The sequence below is a fragment of the Lingula anatina genome, chromosome 2 (genome assembly GCF_051362555.1).
Source record: "Lingula anatina isolate TDL-2025a chromosome 2, LinAna3.0, whole genome shotgun sequence".
NCBI classification, from domain to species: domain Eukaryota; kingdom Metazoa; phylum Brachiopoda; class Lingulata; order Lingulida; family Lingulidae; genus Lingula; species Lingula anatina.
In genome coordinates, this window is record NC_141768.1 from 23,580,032 (window position 1) to 23,597,304 (window position 17,273).

Consider the following 17,273-nt stretch of genomic DNA (forward strand, 5'->3'; position numbering starts at 1 on the left):
TTTCAACAAATTAGATTTATTTTCAATTTTATATTTTAAGGAAAGTAAAACTAAAAAATAATTGCGATGTCACTAAACGAGAGAGGAATTTCACCCCTGCCGTTCAAACACGATTATCATTTTTTTCGGATAATGTATTTTGTTTACGCCTCTAAGCTAGCCTCTACACGGTTATCCTGTTAATCCGAGTACAACAGCATGCACAAGAATGAGTTAACAGTATATGTACAAACAGCATCAGTCTGATTTGTCAGAAGCTCTCACACCTTCTCATAAAAATTCTCCATTTTGAAATCACAACATGAATGAAAGAAATAGATCCTGAATAGGTGTCTTTTCCCATGGATACACATTACAAAAATTCCACGAAAATGGATATGGAAGATAATCCATGACGCTTTTACTCAAGTGACTCTCTCTTGGTATCAAGACAGATACATAATGGCCGTCAAAGATGTTTATATATTTATATGTAACATTTACCTTTAAATAATCTTAATGGTTGACCAAGAGCAACATCATGCTTTCCACCATTCTGATGCCACTACTGTTACAGCACAGAAACATTTAAATGGACACTTATGTCGCAACCTTTAAAACGAACAGGGTTAAGAAACAAAACAATATGTTTAAAATCATCCTCAACACCTCTTGGTTCCTGGTTTGAATGTTACAGTGGGACCAGGAGAAGATTCCTTTTGAAGACATTGTGCTTGGTGAGACGTGGATTGTGCTTCGTCGTGTTCACCGTTTGTGGTGTCTTCGACTATAATCGTGATTCCTTCGGCACTGTTCGTAGATTCTTCCGGTGTCCTTGACATTTCATACTCGTGCTCGTGATCACGATGTCGAGAATGTTTGTGATGGTGTGCGAAAGGTTGCAAAGAAAAACGTCTATGAGTCGGCTTTCTTCCGCCTCTACGCTTCGATATATGAGGATTGTCTTTTCGCATAGATTTTGTTTTAAAGATTTGCAGCTGGGTGTAAAGTCTCTTTAATTCTCCCTGAAAATAACACGTAATATAGTAAAGATACAAATGAACACAAGAACACAAAAGAACAGACATTGATTCATTTAAATTAGGCTATTGACCCAATTAGGATAAGTGGGCCTCAACTGACGTGAATTTTAAATAAAAGAACAATGCGCTGTTGGCTGACTATTAGCCTAAAAAACTATCGTCGAAACTTTTGTCAGATCAAAAAGAAAAACATATTGGATATTGGGAATTTTCAGATACATTTGTAAATCAGCAACCACTTCACTAGTACCTTTATCTCTTCTGGATCCATCTCTGCAATGTTCATGTCCGTCACCTCTCCGTTCAGAGTCAGACCCATTCGGAGCTTGGTGATTTCATCGACGTCTGAGAACGCCCTGCCCCTGAAGTCCGTCTTAGGTGGTCGATGAGTGTACCAAAGCTACAGCAAAGAAGAGGAATAACATCCTTATTACACACAGCTGCTCTCCGTGGCAATTATCAGTAAATAATACTTTTGTAACCCAAGTAAAAACCAATGACTAATTAGATCAATCTGTCAGTGATGTCATTTAGGCGAGTTTTAAACCGATTTTCTGATATATCGCAAAGAATTATATTAATGGTTGGAAATAATTCTGTTTTCTTTGTTTCAAATGTGCAAGGAAAACCACAATGTCTATCAATCCAAAATAATAGTTATAAAAAGGAAAACGCGTTCCAAGAATGACAGATACCTTTGGCCCGAAGACCAGCACCAGAGTCACGGACACCGTTAGATGGCAGCGGAGGAAGTACATGAGGAACATATAGTCAGGATGCAGGATCGTTAACAAAAAGTGTCTGCAAAGGAGAAACAGCGGTCTGTTTCAAAGTCAGTCAGGAAATTTAGCAGTACAAGACGATTTTACTTGCAATTATTTTACAAGAATTATCAGAAAACGATATATATAAATACACAATCATTGATTTTGCCCAAAACCATTTGCTCAAAACCATTGGCCAAATTTCTGTTATTAAAGGTTATCAAGAATTACAGTACACCAGAGATTTATGTTGGCTTGTATTTTTTTGTTACAAACACTTCTTTCAAATCGGTGTAGCGATAAGAAACTGGCATTGATAGCCGTTAATTGCGTTACCTGGCTACATGTAGTATGGCTGAGATGACGGTTTCGTTATAAATGGCCCAGGAGATGTATCTGGTCTCTGCAAACAGTGATGGTGCACTACGTATACAGTAGCAGAGGTAGATTCCACAACATAGGAATAGAAACTCCGCTGGAACAGAATTATATTCATATGTATCATGTATTAAGATACAAGCTCTTAAGCAAAAGATCTATTTCATACACACTGTGCAAATGAATTACATATTTTCTGAGAAGTACGATGTTTGATACGGTAGTGTAGAATGATTTTTCTCTGTACTAAGTCATTCATTTGACGGTAAATTTTTAAGTATAAGTATAAGTATAAGTATAAGTATAAATGGTCCTTTGTTACAAGACATGTCTTACAAGACATCTGATAATTTGATGAAAATGTAGATATGTCGTTATTAAGAGGGAAGCACCAATCGTGACTTTACTGTGAAAACCTCCAACGTCAGTGGCTATGAACAAAACACCCTATGATATGGCACCCCCTTAAAAGTAATCCTAAACAAGGCAGCAAAGCTGTCAAATGTACAGACAAAAAACAGAAAATAAAGATGCAAACAAGCCAATATGTAAAATGGTTTTCCATTTATGGTGTTATCGGTGCTGTATATATGCTGAAAAAAGAGAAAAAATAGCCTAAATTCACTAAAAATGACACAATCACGCTGATTTTCGAACTTGACCTGAGTATTATAAATATTCATCAGTTCTGTAAGTTTCAAGCCAAAAGGTAAAACGGTTTTCCACTTATCGTGTTATCGGTGCTGCATATATGCTGAAAAAAGTGAAAAAACAGCATAAATTCCCTATAAGTGACCCGATCATGCTGATTTTCGAACTTGACCTGCATATTATAAATATTCATCAGTTCTGTAAGTTTTTAGCCAAAAGAAAAAACAGTTTTCCACTTATGGTGTTATCAGTAAAAGTGCACGGCGACGACGGCGACGGCGACGACAGACGCAGATGACGGCTATATGTACAGACACATCTGTGTCTGTACATAAAAACATAATTAGAACCCAGCCCCTTATATAATAATCCCAAAACCGATCCCTGTCTATTTCCACTGAGATAATATAAATAACAAGAACATTCCTTTAATCTGTTTAATGCCATATTCGTGTTCCAACATCATTAATCTTCCCGGGAAACATGTCATTGGCTTGTCATATACTTTTTATATGGAAAACGCAGACTCTTTATTGCAGTGTTGTCTTAATTAACGTGCAAAGTTGCTGTAAATTTCATAAATCGATAACACTGAGTGGATAGCTCTATTAGATATATTTCGTAACCGAATTTTTCACAAAGTACGGGACATACTGATTGCATTTCTGGCTTAAATTGCTCTGTAAGTGTCTCTTGACCTGGCACACAGGCGATATTTCTTTATGAAATAAAGGTTCAATCAGGACTAGGAATAAATGGCAATTTATAGGTTTGTTAGAGTAGGATGTGACAATATTAGAACAGCTGAGCAATGCTTGCGATTACATATTTATGACATAAGCAGAGCGATAACATTCTGATCATTTGCCCATGATTGGCAGAATTATACATGTATGTTATATTGCGGGTATTGAATTTTCCATATTGCTGCATATTGTGACTTATATTGTTTTAATGCGACACAGCAACTTTTCAGCGCTCCGTCCATACAGACGTCAATAATTATTCGACTGCAAGTGACTTAACAATTTAATGTAACCCATCCCAATAGGAACTCACCGACTTCAATAATATAATCCCACCAATGCGATTTGCAGACGACGAACTGTGTTCCTTCAGCAATCATCCCCATTTCCGTCAGAGAGCTGCCGTCGTGCTCATGCTGGAAATTAGCCGCAGTCCACGCGCACATATACCCTAATACAATTATCACCAGCCCTAAAAGGTACTTAAGTAAGTCTTTGTCTCGTATATGGACTCGTCTGGCCCTCCGCGTCTGAAACTCTGCAAGAAACCTAAAAATACAAAGCGATAATAGAAATTAGTCGGATGTTATCTTGAAAAGAAAGAAATCAACCACTAGTCACAATCACATTTGACAGTATCGAGAACATCTTTTTTAAATCAATGTCAGTCAAATGAGAATACACAGTAATAGCTGATCAATACGGAACAAAACACATGTTAATAACTTTAACTTTTTATTCTCGTAAATATTTTTCTATCGATATTCTGCCCCTTTAGGACATCTAGATCTATACATGTAGCAGGTCAATGTTCTGTACCTGTAAATTTTCAAAATAAGTGCCCCAAATACTATAGCAAATCCTACTTCTCTAAACCACGGGACCAATATACAGGTCAGAGTCGTAGGCTCAAAGTATTGAACAACCACCTGGAAATATAGTATATGATGTCATCCGCACATGAAAATGACGTAAGCAATCAATCATAAATCACGCAATTTGTATTTTACAGTCGGACTGCATAAGTACTATACTGAATTTAATATACTTATATGTATGAGAATGCTTTTCTCAATAAAAGAAGGACTGTCAATATATGCAAGAAACTGCTACATGTACCTTTAGAAGGTACAGTATGTGGTTTTAAATTAAAACCATCCTTGGTAGCCGTATAGCAGGGATACCTTAATTATAATATGGCTGGCTCTTGAAACAATAATTCCCGAATTTTCAGAAGAGGAACGGGGGAATATTGTATAGAATAATGTCCATCTTTATTTTAAGATCCTCGGTCTGTCGTCCATATAAAAGAGGAAGGCAATGAACAGTGACCTTTGTAATGATTCAAGAGGGGTGCACTTACCGAAGTGTACATAAGTAGGGCTCCAAACAAGATGATTTCCAACATGATCCACATGCTTACTTTAATGGCCTGGAAACAATACAGACGGTTAGTCTGTGCGAATTCAAGAATAAACAAATAAATGAAATAATGAACAAATAAGTTAGCAACAAATGAGTAAATAAGAAAATTCATTTCAGTTATGAAATAAAGATACGAAATGAAATACAACTAATTACATTCAGTCGGAAACAAGCGGATTTGCGAATACCCTGGCACCAACTGGCATCGATTGAACATATTCCATATACCAAAATATAATACACTTGAGTTTCCTCAATATTCTCACCTTCTTCTTTCGTATGCGAATAATAACAATGCCAATTATAAGAACAATCGTCATACAGAAGCTCTGTATTCCCAGCGGAATGCCTCTCATCAACCGGAAGTCATATTCTACAAGACAGGGACTGTCGTCAACGCATTGGTCACAACCTCTCTTGCATGGAAGACACTGGAACTCCTCACTAAAGCTGGAGTTCTTGTTTTTTTGAAGGTCACTGAAGTAAACTCTCTCCATTTCCAGCCCGTCAAAATAGGAGACGTTGGCAGTAATGTTGGGGAAGTAGTATCCCTTCTTACATTGGCACTTGTACGCTCCCACACTAAACCCCCGCCCGGGGATAGGAATGCACTGGAAATGAAACAGTGTGGCCAATGAGGAACCGCCATTATATACCCGACATACTGCAAGACAAAACTGTCCAGCATTTTCATCCAAAAACTTACTATGAAAGTACTAGATATTAGGTGAAAGACAAAAAAATTAACTCCATTTTGACCCGGGATACATCAACAATATTTCACAAATACATAGCAAACTGTCCAAAGCAATAGCCATTTCTTATCTTTGGTAAAACAGACCAAATACTTTTCTTGTAACCTCACCCAATGAATGCAAGAGCTAAGGTAAAAAGGTGAGTGAGATGCCAAGCAAGAGTGCACCTATAAAGCGTATAAATACAGTGTAAAATTGTCCTTATATATATTAAAGTACACTAGAACGGGCCCCTAGTACATCGGATGTGGCAATTGAAATATCATGGTCCTTGTACGGGGCCCTTAGCACTGGGCATGTGGCATGTGAAATATCATGATCATGGAACTGGGCCAAAGTGCTAGGCACGTGGAATTTCATGGTCCGGGTGTGGGGCCAGAGTACTTGGAAATGTCATGTGAAACACCGCGGTTCTTGTTGCTCTTACGGGGCCTTGGTGCTAGGCATGTGGCATGTGAAATATCACAGTCCCGACACGGGGACTTGAAGCTGGGCATGTGTCATATGTTCGGCAGGACCCAGTGACGTTTATTAACATTACATTATGTTACTAAATTGATACAGCTAGTCCAGCTGCAAACGCTATCGGTATTGTAGTGATTCTCTGAGAATTGATGATTGAATGATATCTATATACGCCTTATATTCATTAATTTACTTAAATGAAACAGGCATAATATGGGGTAAGGTATACTTTTTTTATTAGTTAAATTCACGTTTGATATAGAAGTTAATCGCACTGGGTTCACTACAGGAAAAGCAAATTTAGAAAAATGACAACTGCTCTACAGTATGACGGGTTAGTTTTATTGCTTTCCATTTGCAGCATATTAAATGGGTATCGGCGCGTTAGACCCAATGTTCTCAACCCCGTATATCATGTGTAAGACACAACATATTAAAGTCACTGTCACTATTTAGAAAACTCAATACCAGCTGCGCACTGAACTAAACTGTTACAAAATTACACAACACACAAGAGAGTTGCAAGATGGATGGAAGCCGAATTCCTTACAAACTCCTTTTTGTCCGATTTCTCTGGTGACCTTTAATTAAAAGTATGAACTGGTTCATCCATCACCACTCTGACACGTTCGACTGGATGATCATTCTTGAAAAACGTGTAAAACACTGCACCTTCATCGATATCAAAGCCCGATGAGAGGAAGCAGTGAATGTGATAGGTGTGGGACGCGATTTCCCGCAAGGATAACAAACATACAGGAGCAGTTCCATATGTGACATGATGGCGTTCTGATGGTGTAATTGCAGAGCGTTACTTTGAAAATCAAAGTTCCATGTATCATACTTAGTTGCCGAAATATGGGAATACTTGAAGTGGTTTTTTTATATTCTATCAATACAGTGATTGCTCAATTAGATACATTTACGCTTGTATTTCCATACTTAAATAACCGCGTTGACGACTGGGGGAGTGACATAGGCCTATTCTAACATTTTAGATTGTTTGACATGAACTTTTGGTCAGTTTATTTACGTTGTAACTTTGTTGTATATTTCCTAATATTTCAGCACGTATGCTATGTCACCATATATCATTTAACTTAATTGGTTTGCCTACCTTGGTGGTTTCCGGTTGACATCGGTTAGTTCCACTAAAGAAATTCCCATGTGCGGTGCACTGGTTGATATCATGGCGTTGCAAGTCGATGTGGATTGCTACAACACCCCTGAAATAATGGTTGCAAATTAATCTTAAAAATAGACTTGCTCTGCATGCAATGGTCGTCTTCATTCCAAAACATTGCATTGGGAAGTGCCTATCTCTGGTGCTATATAATAACAACCAAACCGCAAGGTGTGCATCTTAATATTAGACTCATGCCACAAGCTTAAACCACATAAAAAGCGTCATTTCTGTGAGAAAATACATAAGACGTTTTGAGAGAGAGAGAAAGAAAGAAAGAGTGAGTGATAATTTTCATATGTTCCTATCATACGTCCGCGAAGTCCATATTACGTTTTGTGCCTGTGTGTGTGTGTGCATATATATCCGCTTTATACAATTCACATTGTTGAGAGTGTCTCCATTGCTAATAGGATTTTGTGGTTTAACCTGGATAATATCTTTAAATCAGAAACTGAAGGATCAGACACGATGCAGTTCGAACTTAACAACGTCGATGTTCATATTGTCTGATGTTTTTGACACAAAATCACCTTTTTGTTGTGAATTTCAACTAAAGAGTAACCCGCGTGCAAGTAAACGAATTGCAAAAAATGTTACTTGGCTATTTGGCTATGTGTGCACCTCTGTCAATCACATAATGTTTACATAAATAATCGGCCTAGTAGGTATTTTAAAAATGGACCCACATTTTGAATCAGAAAGCCTACAAACACACAATTAAATAAAAGTTAGCCAAGATCACACAACAGAAACTTACTTGTTGTGTGATACATTAACCCTAATACAAACATCTCCTGTAAGATTAAGGATATTCTTCATTTTTTTCAAAATGTAAATAATGTTCAATCTTTAACAACGTTTTCTCAACTTTTCCTCAAAATTTAATTTAATTTAATTTTCAAATGCCTTAATTCTGTAGTCTATTACTTTGGGATACAAAATTTAGTAACAGTTCATGACACTTTGAGTTACAAATATTATATTTGTCACTCTAAGAACAAAATCGGTTTCAATTGTTCGTAACGAATACCAACCGTAACAGCAGTTTGTGAGAAAAAAAGCCAAGTAGACCTCAAAGTTGGTTTTGTCTGTATATGGAATGCCCTATAAATCGACATCTTTTAACTGTCATACGACTTTTATGTCGAAAGGTTAAACACGTTTTAGCTAAATTGCGTTCTGATTGTCCATAGAATCAATTTTGCTTATGCACCAATATTTACCCGCATCTGGTTCAATAGGAAGGTATTTGGTTGTAACACAGCAGACGATGAACAGTGCGTGGAGCAGATGACCTTTCAGAGCAGGCGAGGTCACAGAGACTGAAAGCCATAGCCGGATGTGATCAATAGACGGTCGGATAAATGGATTGTTACGATAGATTGAGGCATATTTGCGTCATTTGCGATAAATGACCGGGAGACAAAAGGCCATTTGGATAAAGTCTACTTCATATGGAACACTCGATAAATGTTGTGCAGGGGTTTGTCATTTCAGTCGTCTGGCAGTGGAGCACCTTAACTACTGGGTTAGTGTAGCTAGGTGTGAGCTTCCGTTTGGAAGAGTGGCAGTCCATTAAGAAAATCTACTCAATCTAAAAAAGCGCAATCCTGCTTCCTCAGCAAACAGTAAAAACAACACTTGACTTACAGGGAAGACAAGAAATCTATATCATCTTTCACAACATGAAACTCCACACATAATTACCGCTGTAAAGCCTATTGCTCACGCCTACACGCCCAGGTAAACCGGCAGATAAACACCGACAGTTACAGCAAACAAAGGCATACATAAACATTCTTTTTCTCTCTCGTTCTCTCTCACGCTCTTTACAGAAATGTGTGTCTTAATCCGCCTATATGAAAAACTATATTTGTAAGAAGGTATAGAGATTTGCTAAAAGATTTAGGACTAAGCTTCATGTAAAAGTATATGCCAAAACCGAAACAATGCCGTTTATTAAATTTCTGAAAGCTCATCATTTCCGCTAACATAGAGAAACCTATCACAAGATATGTTTTCTAGCATTACAGATGATGCAAATAGGCGTAAAAGTAAAACTTTCAAATTGTTTTTACCTTTACCCGCACACATTACCAGGCGTTCAATGATGTAAAAAACATGATGGTAAATAATAAAATGGGATGGTTTCTTCTATACCACATTTCAATACATCTCACTTTTAATTAAAATTGCGCATATTACAAAAAGATCTATCTAGGCGTGCTATTATACAAAATAAAACACATAAGACTTACTAAAAACCATATAAAACATAAGTACTTTAAAGTAAAACGAAAGCTAAAGGATAGAAATCTCGATGAAGTGATGAATTAAGAAATTGAGCGATATGGCAAAAGATGCTTAATTAGAGAAGGGTTGTCCATAGTTACGACTGGGTCATGAGGATGATATGCTTTTGACACCATAGCAACAGTTTCCAAATTAGAAATGAACAAATTTGAAGTGTCAGCTTAAAACGCAGAACGTCTTTGTAGTACGAGTGGTTCAACGAGTGTTTTCCAACGTAAACTTACATGTTTTATCCATCTTCATTAGATGTGTTAAAGAAACAATTTACCGTTTCTTGTTATACTCTTATGTGAGATGCCATAAAAGGCACAAATCTTTAACCATCGGTTCCTTTTTAACCCTATATCATACCGGGTGGGTCGTTTACGACCCCATGGGATTATTAATGAAATACCGATATTTTTTGGAAATTACACAACAGAAGCTTTTTTGTTAAATCAAAAGACATTTTAATACACAATGCTTGAGAACTACAATATCCTTCTATACTAATATAGGTATCTTAGAGCACAAATTAGCTCAAAGAAATGGTATATACTTTTTTAAATAATTTTTCTTTGTTTCCAGACCTTGTATAGTTCTCATGATATGTGTCAAAACAAAACTACAATCTGTATAGAATCTTTTTTTTTAACTTGAAACTAAAATATCATAAACAAATGCAAACAAAAATGTATTGTATTGCATAACAAAGTAGCAAGTTTAAAGGCTGTGTCACTGATATCATTTTTATGGAAGACGCATATTTTCAATGAAGTGGGTATCAGAACCCCTTGTTAATGATGCAAGATTTGATGATTTTAGATGCAACTTCATATACAAACTAGTATTCACCGTTAATTGGGCAAAATGGCCACTGAGTTAACCCTATTCAAGGGTCACATATTGCTTTTTCGTATAATATTCACAGATATGCATGCCTCGGGTGAATTCTGTGCACCTTTCTCTTGTAGCCAAAGAGAATTTCTGTATAGAATTAATGCCATCGTGCCTTTAGTAGAGTTGTCACTTAAAGGGATAGTAGAAGAAGTAATGACTGGCTTTCATAAAGATGGACAAGAAGGATAGGCCCCACGAACCTTGAAATTATGAAAACAATTGATCTTTTTCTAATAGAGAAAACGCAATTAGTGACTATTTCAATGAAGGCCTGTCCAGATGGGCAGTGAGAACATTGGAAAGTGAATTTAACTTTTTAAATATATTCTAAAAAGTGTTGAAGATAAGAATGATAAGTTTTAGAATAATATTTTTGGGGTTTCTGCTTGAGCTATATTATCAAGATTGTTTTCAAAACTATTTTCCATGCTTGTTTCAGGAGGCAAACAAGAATGTGTCGTCAATACTAATGGCACAGCAGTGATTTAATGACCTAAGTAGACTAGATGATTTATCTGATCAACTCCCACTGCAAAGCAAGTCTTAAGGGTTCCTCACCTGAACAGATTTTACACGGAAATACCAATACAAGATTACACAGATAAAAAGCAGCTACAGAGGTAAAGTTAAGAAGCTCTTGACAAAGACGATACACGAAGAAAAGTGTGTAGATAAAACTGGTGAAACGAAACCACGCTGCAAAATATAAATATAGAAAGTAAATTATATACTGGTATTGTAAAAGTTTAAAAAAAAGCATCAAAGTATTTTAAACACTTGAATACTTTTATATTACTCTAGAAATTGTTTGTCTCTAAACGCATGTAATATATTAAAAAAACCTATGGAAGCAGCAGCTGGGCGGCACAATGCTTTACATATATCACTCGATTGAACACAACTCATGCGTCACGCAATTTGTTCAACATGTGCATCAATTAGGAGATTACACATTTCACCATATACACAATGTTTATCAACCTTGTTTCAATATTACTATGCTCTACCGAGCCACATCATTATACAACATTATGTATTCTCGTCAATTCTTCCATGTTTTATTTCACCTTTTGCATCCAATAACAAAAAGCTAGTAATCTACTGATTAAATCATAGGAGCGATACCTTATCTAGCGCCAGGATTTCCAGAACAACATGTTGTTATTTGCACTTGACCCGCATATTCATAACATGCCAAATAGATGCAGTATTTATGGAAACCTTACTGGATAGATGCCTTAATTGTGCATGTATGATAAACTGAAATTGCACGTTTCTGTGTATCTATAACATACATATTATTCTGAAGCTCGAATTAACTGAATAAGAGGTCTGTAACTTACTCTTGGTGGCGGGCGTGTGGGTACTAGGATGCCAAAGAATGTTTTGAAAGTATCTGGTTTCCAGACTTAAATTTCCATTTCTCTTTGTAGCCATCTATTGGAAAACACATGTTTTGCATTCCAGCAAGTCTTGTAAAATCCACGCAGCGTGTTTGTACGTTGTATGCAAGAGGCATCATGCCAGTGGAGCAACTCCTTGGCTTGTGTTATTTGATAAAAGTGTAAAATTCTGGCACAAATTCCAAATACCGGACTACATGGGGTTGTGGTCTGAAGAGCGAAGTATCTAACACTCGTACAATATGATTTGAAATAGATTTAAATATTTGAAAAAAAATGGGGTTATTTCTTTTTTCATTCTCTCATGTAATATTTATGCGGTTTCTTCCCTGCAGAGGAAGGAAGACCTGACCAGCACTGTTGCAAACTAACTGGGTTATATGATATAGATGTTGTAAAATGGGTGCCAGTTGTCCTTGCGTTATTACTTCACAGGACCGACGGTTCAACGTACACAAGTTACCTGAAATAAGAGAAGGCGCATGCTGCTCGTATAAAGCGACAGGTGCTCTGCAGGCACACACGCACACACGCACAGATGCCCAATTAAAAGAAAAACTCGATCACAGGCAGACAGAGTTCAAATATAGGCTAAATCAAGGGAGAAATACGTTGGCATGAAAACAGCGTGCCGCACAAATTTGGCAGATTTATATATTGGCCCGTACATCATGGCAAACCGCCATTCAACTAACGTAGTATGCCAGTATTGTATCTGTACTCAGTGTCTAAATAAAACGCAAATAGGGGAATATAAACTCATTAAACAGCTCTCCTGCTTACATAAACCAGGCGATGATCAGTTTAAACAACTTATCTGTACCCATTGATCTGGCTAATGATGAAAACCGTGTCCATGCCAGTATTTGGCTCACATTCCAGTGCAAAGGCACTGACCCAACTGCTGTGCAGTTTCTGCGAATGGTATGCGAGTCAAAAGCAACAATTTTCTGTTATCTAATAAAAAGTCTTACAAGACTCTCAATTAATGAGGTGAGTTGTGCACTCTCACAGTATATTGGGAGATACGCTTCTGTGGCTCTTTAGAATATTTAGGTTGATGGAGTAATGTAATACGTATGTGGCATGTCATCCACTTATGACACATTCTATTCTCGCTGATCACGGCTTGGGTAAGATATCAAAGTACACTATCGGTTTTAATATGATATTTCAATCTAATAACATAAGTGCCACGGAATAAATGCGTTAATATACCTTTTAGGTGAAATTAGAGCAGTCTCCTGGTTATCTGTGTGTGTCTGCCTATCTGTCTATCTGACTGTCTTGTTCTTTTGTCCGTCTGTTTGTTCGTCTGTCTGTCTTTATTATCCATCCATCCAGCTTTGTTAAATCTTTTTCACTTGCAATCGGTCATTTTTGAAGAAGAAGATAAATGACTTTTCAAATGAAAATATTTGGTTGTATAACTGTGATTTATAGAAAAATTATTTATAGTCAGTATCCACTTCTTCCGTACCTATGAAAAGGAGTATGGTTTGTCTTTGTTTCAGATAATGGTCGCTGCAAAGATTATAAACTTGGTTCCCTTTCACGCTTATTTTGCCATCAAAGCAACCAAACAGCATAATCTCAACGCACAGTCCTTTAGTTACCGCCAGCTTAATGGCATTACCATTAATAAGAGAGACTTATTAAGAAAATCGAAATTAACATTTCAATAATGATATCCAGTATCTTGATTGATTGGCAAACCATTTGCCATTTTTTCACTGGAAAATTAAATTTACAAATTCTAAAGATATGTGAAGCATGATATTCATTTAAAACGTTCATTCTGACGTTAATTGTTTTAAAGCCATATTCATATAAAGAACATCACGTGAACATGCAAAAATAATTATCTTAAAATCAATATTCATATTCGTTGTCACTTAAATTCCCTAGCGTCCATTGCTATCTTTGTTCCTAATATCCTTCTTCCTAAAGGGTTTATGACACAGTATCAAAATTTATTTTATTTATTCATTTTGATGTGTTACTGAGGCATTTGTACAATCATGAGCGACTGACAAATACACATAAAAAAGCAACTTGCCAGCTGATATTTCTTAATGGAGGAAAACAAATTTAAGAAAGGGCAACAAGACCTTTGGAGGTATCGTTTCTTTGATAAACACTCTCACTGTAGCTGCGCATTGTTGTTTATGAAGTAGAATATTTAGTTCAGATGTCGTTTCTGCAAGTCTCCCTGCAGTCTTCGCACCTGCCTTGTTTATGACGCACCTTCTAATTAACACTGTTGTTAGACAAATCTAGAAACAGAAAACGAACTCCTTTCATAAGGCAGTCACATAAGTTCGATTTCGGAATCATTATAACACTTTCCACGTGAACGTTAAGGAACAATACTGTAATTTTCGGTATCTTAGTAGGTGTAGCATCATTCGCACAACATGATGTCAAACGATGACGTACTCAAACGTTCAGGTTTGCGGTAAAGAATCAGCAGTGTTGATTCACAACATAATAGATAATTGTAACGCTGCGTCTGAGGTTTTTGCATCCAATCTGACATTTCATGCTGCAACGCCAACGCAGCGCTAAGTCTAAAACTGCATGTTCACAAATGAAAAACGTGAAAGCTTTCCTGGAATAAATGACAAATGCAAGGGCGAGTCCCAGTAAGTGTTAAATGTCGGAAAGTATTTGCCTCAAAAATAGAAAGTATCCCAGCTTTTTTTAGCAACATAATACAGCGCTAAATTTTTCTTATTGCGGAACGAGTGAAGCTTTCAAAATTGTTTCTTGGGACGTACTTAAACACAACTGCAAAGTTCTTCAAATTAGTGACGCATGCTACCAATACGCGAATCAGACATCGAAAAAGTGAACCGTTTCCAAAGGAACGCCCTGCCTGCACCGAGAAATACAGTGAGCACTCGTCTGAACGGGAGCAGCTCATTAAGTCCTAACTCCATTATGTGGTATGGTCGACTTTAAACAAATACGTTAAGTGGGATATGCTAGAGTTTCTTCGAATTCACATAGGTAAAGTCATAATATACAGTATGCTAATATGTTTCTTTTACACCACATAGACTACTGTTATGCAGTATCCTTTAAAACCGTTTCATTTATTTACTATTATTATCAATTTTCTAAATCTTATTTTCGACAATCAACCATAGATTCCATATACAACTATTTAAATTACCTGCGTACACTGTTAAGAGATTGCATAGAAAACTGTACATAATACAAATCGAGGTCAAATGTGCTATTAACATTCATGGCCAGTTACGACAAGCAGGCAGAAATACTTTACGATATGGTAAATTAAGAGCGACTCTAGGTGAAGCAGACCATAAGATGTCTTATTACCGTTTGAAGCTCTCTCTCTCTCTCTCTCTCTCTCTCTCTCTGCCACCATCAACCCATTGGAACTCTCGTGGGCCTATTGTGCATGTAGCCGTCATCATGCGGAAGTAGCAGTGGTGGACACACACACATACATACACACACGCACGCACTCACGCACATGCAGAACGTTGATAATATTATGATGTACGAACAAAACGAAATAAACATGCAACATCCCAAATGTACAGAAAAGTGATTAAGTAATAGTAAAGGCGGTTATTATATTAAGGAATACACGTGTAACACTGAATACCCCAGTTTTGCAAAACAAAACCAACATGAAAACAATACATTGCACTTCATAGAAGACGTTTAGATACCTCTTACGGTTGTATAAACAATACACAACCCAAGAGCAAAAACAGGAAATCCGTCGGTAGTTCCTAATGCTGCGTCTTTATTGCTCTACGGCTTTCAAGTTAAAGCTGGGATTTATTCAGACATCAGTATGACAACGAGCGTTTCTCGATCTCCTTCCGTGTATATGTCACAAAGGCTTTTCTAGAAAAAATTGCGAATAGGTTTCGAATCCAGATCAGATGCAGATGCAAGCTGAACAAATACGGAGATAATGTTATGATTGAGGGGGGGGAATAACACTTAGAAATGGATCCCAAGAGGTAATAAAATCGACCGCGAGGTTGACTGGAAGGTCGAGTTCAAATAATTCTAAGAAACCGAATATAAGTCGCTGATACATTCGGATTCGATTGTATCGGCGTAATGATATCAATAACGACAACTGCTTTTCATTCTGATCAATGTCAGCTATAACAACGTATTCAAATTCGCGAGGAAAGATATACATGGCGTCACGGTTGGAATGATAGTGACACAAACGTAGCTGATCTGTGCAATTTTGTATCATATATTCATGAAAAATAAAGAAAAGAAAAAACAAGAAACAGGATTGTTAACAGTGACAAAGATAACTGAGTTTGAACTGACTATAGGGTGAGTAGAAAATCATTGGGCGTTTCTTTATCCTTTCGGTGTATTCAGTGACTCGTTATTGGTGGGTTTTCTGGAGTTAAACCCATTGCCACCCATTGCGTGTACCGCTAGAGTCTTTCCGGGATTTTCAGGCCAAATAGAATTTTCCTCGAGAAAAAGGCGATTTACTCGTACTCACAAATCATAGCTCGACCTTTCCCAATACTTAGATTCCTTTTTTATACCAATTCTAATTAAATGATTCAGTTCTAAATGCCTAGTCAGAACTTTAGACCGCCGTGTTTTTCTGAATATTTCAGAAGGAAATGTCGACAACAGGTACCTTTATTTGAGCGGTTTTATCGTTTTTAAGCTCTGAATTGGGAAAGATAAGTACTTTTGCAGGACATGTAGACATAGAAAATATGACTATGATATATCTGTATAGAGCGGGTGCTTGGTGTTGTATACAGATCTGTGGTATTGTATTGTATCATATCACTGCCATGAGAAGCCTCAGTTTACAGATACTTCTATCATTATGATACAAGAGCAACTTTGACCGACCAATAATAGAACTGCCACAAAGAATGAAATATCATGAATTTCCTAGATTTAATTACTTCTTACAGACCAATCCCCGCGTGATCTATCGATTGAAGTTATGGAAAATAGGTATCAGTCGATCCAAAATCCAATGCAGGGTTTCGACGCTGGAAATGCTGTAATGGCTTAAGATCAAATGGCATGGATTCACCCTCTCTCTCTCTCTCTCTCTCTCTCTCTCTCGTGTGTGTGTGTGTGTGTGTTTGTGTGTGTGTGTGTGTGTGAGGGAAAGAAAGAGACTACACGTACATGGGCGTGCACGTAAAAATAAACCAACGTATACATATGTGACTGTAATATACAAATGTTTTAAAAATACTGTTAAAGTTACCGAAATCATTATCCATCATCTTTTAATTCTAC

The 17,273-nt window shown here is 36.9% G+C and overlaps 1 protein-coding gene across 3 annotated transcripts in view; it reads right to left on the reverse strand.

The window, feature by feature from the left end:
• Positions 1–17,273, reverse strand: part of LOC106164740 (metabotropic glycine receptor-like) — a 29,493-nt gene continuing 12,220 nt past the window's right edge. For 2 of the 3 annotated variants that reach the window (XM_087005322.1, XM_087005323.1), the window contains exons 2-10: positions 7,324–7,432; positions 5,253–5,597; positions 4,925–4,993; positions 4,381–4,490; positions 3,875–4,110; positions 2,123–2,261; positions 1,718–1,823; positions 1,273–1,422; positions 1–1,004 (exon numbers count right to left, since the gene is read on the reverse strand). In XM_087005322.1, coding sequence (XP_086861448.1) covers positions 642–1,004; positions 1,273–1,422; positions 1,718–1,823; positions 2,123–2,261; positions 3,875–4,110; positions 4,381–4,490; positions 4,925–4,993; positions 5,253–5,597; positions 7,324–7,432 — 1,627 coding nt within the window. In that variant the 3' untranslated portion in view covers positions 1–641. Of the gene's footprint in view, positions 1,005–1,272; positions 1,423–1,717; positions 1,824–2,122; positions 2,262–3,874; positions 4,111–4,380; positions 4,491–4,924; positions 4,994–5,252; positions 5,598–7,323; positions 7,433–11,927; positions 12,166–17,273 lie in introns of those variants that run through there. The other variant, XM_087005325.1, reaches the window with a different exon arrangement.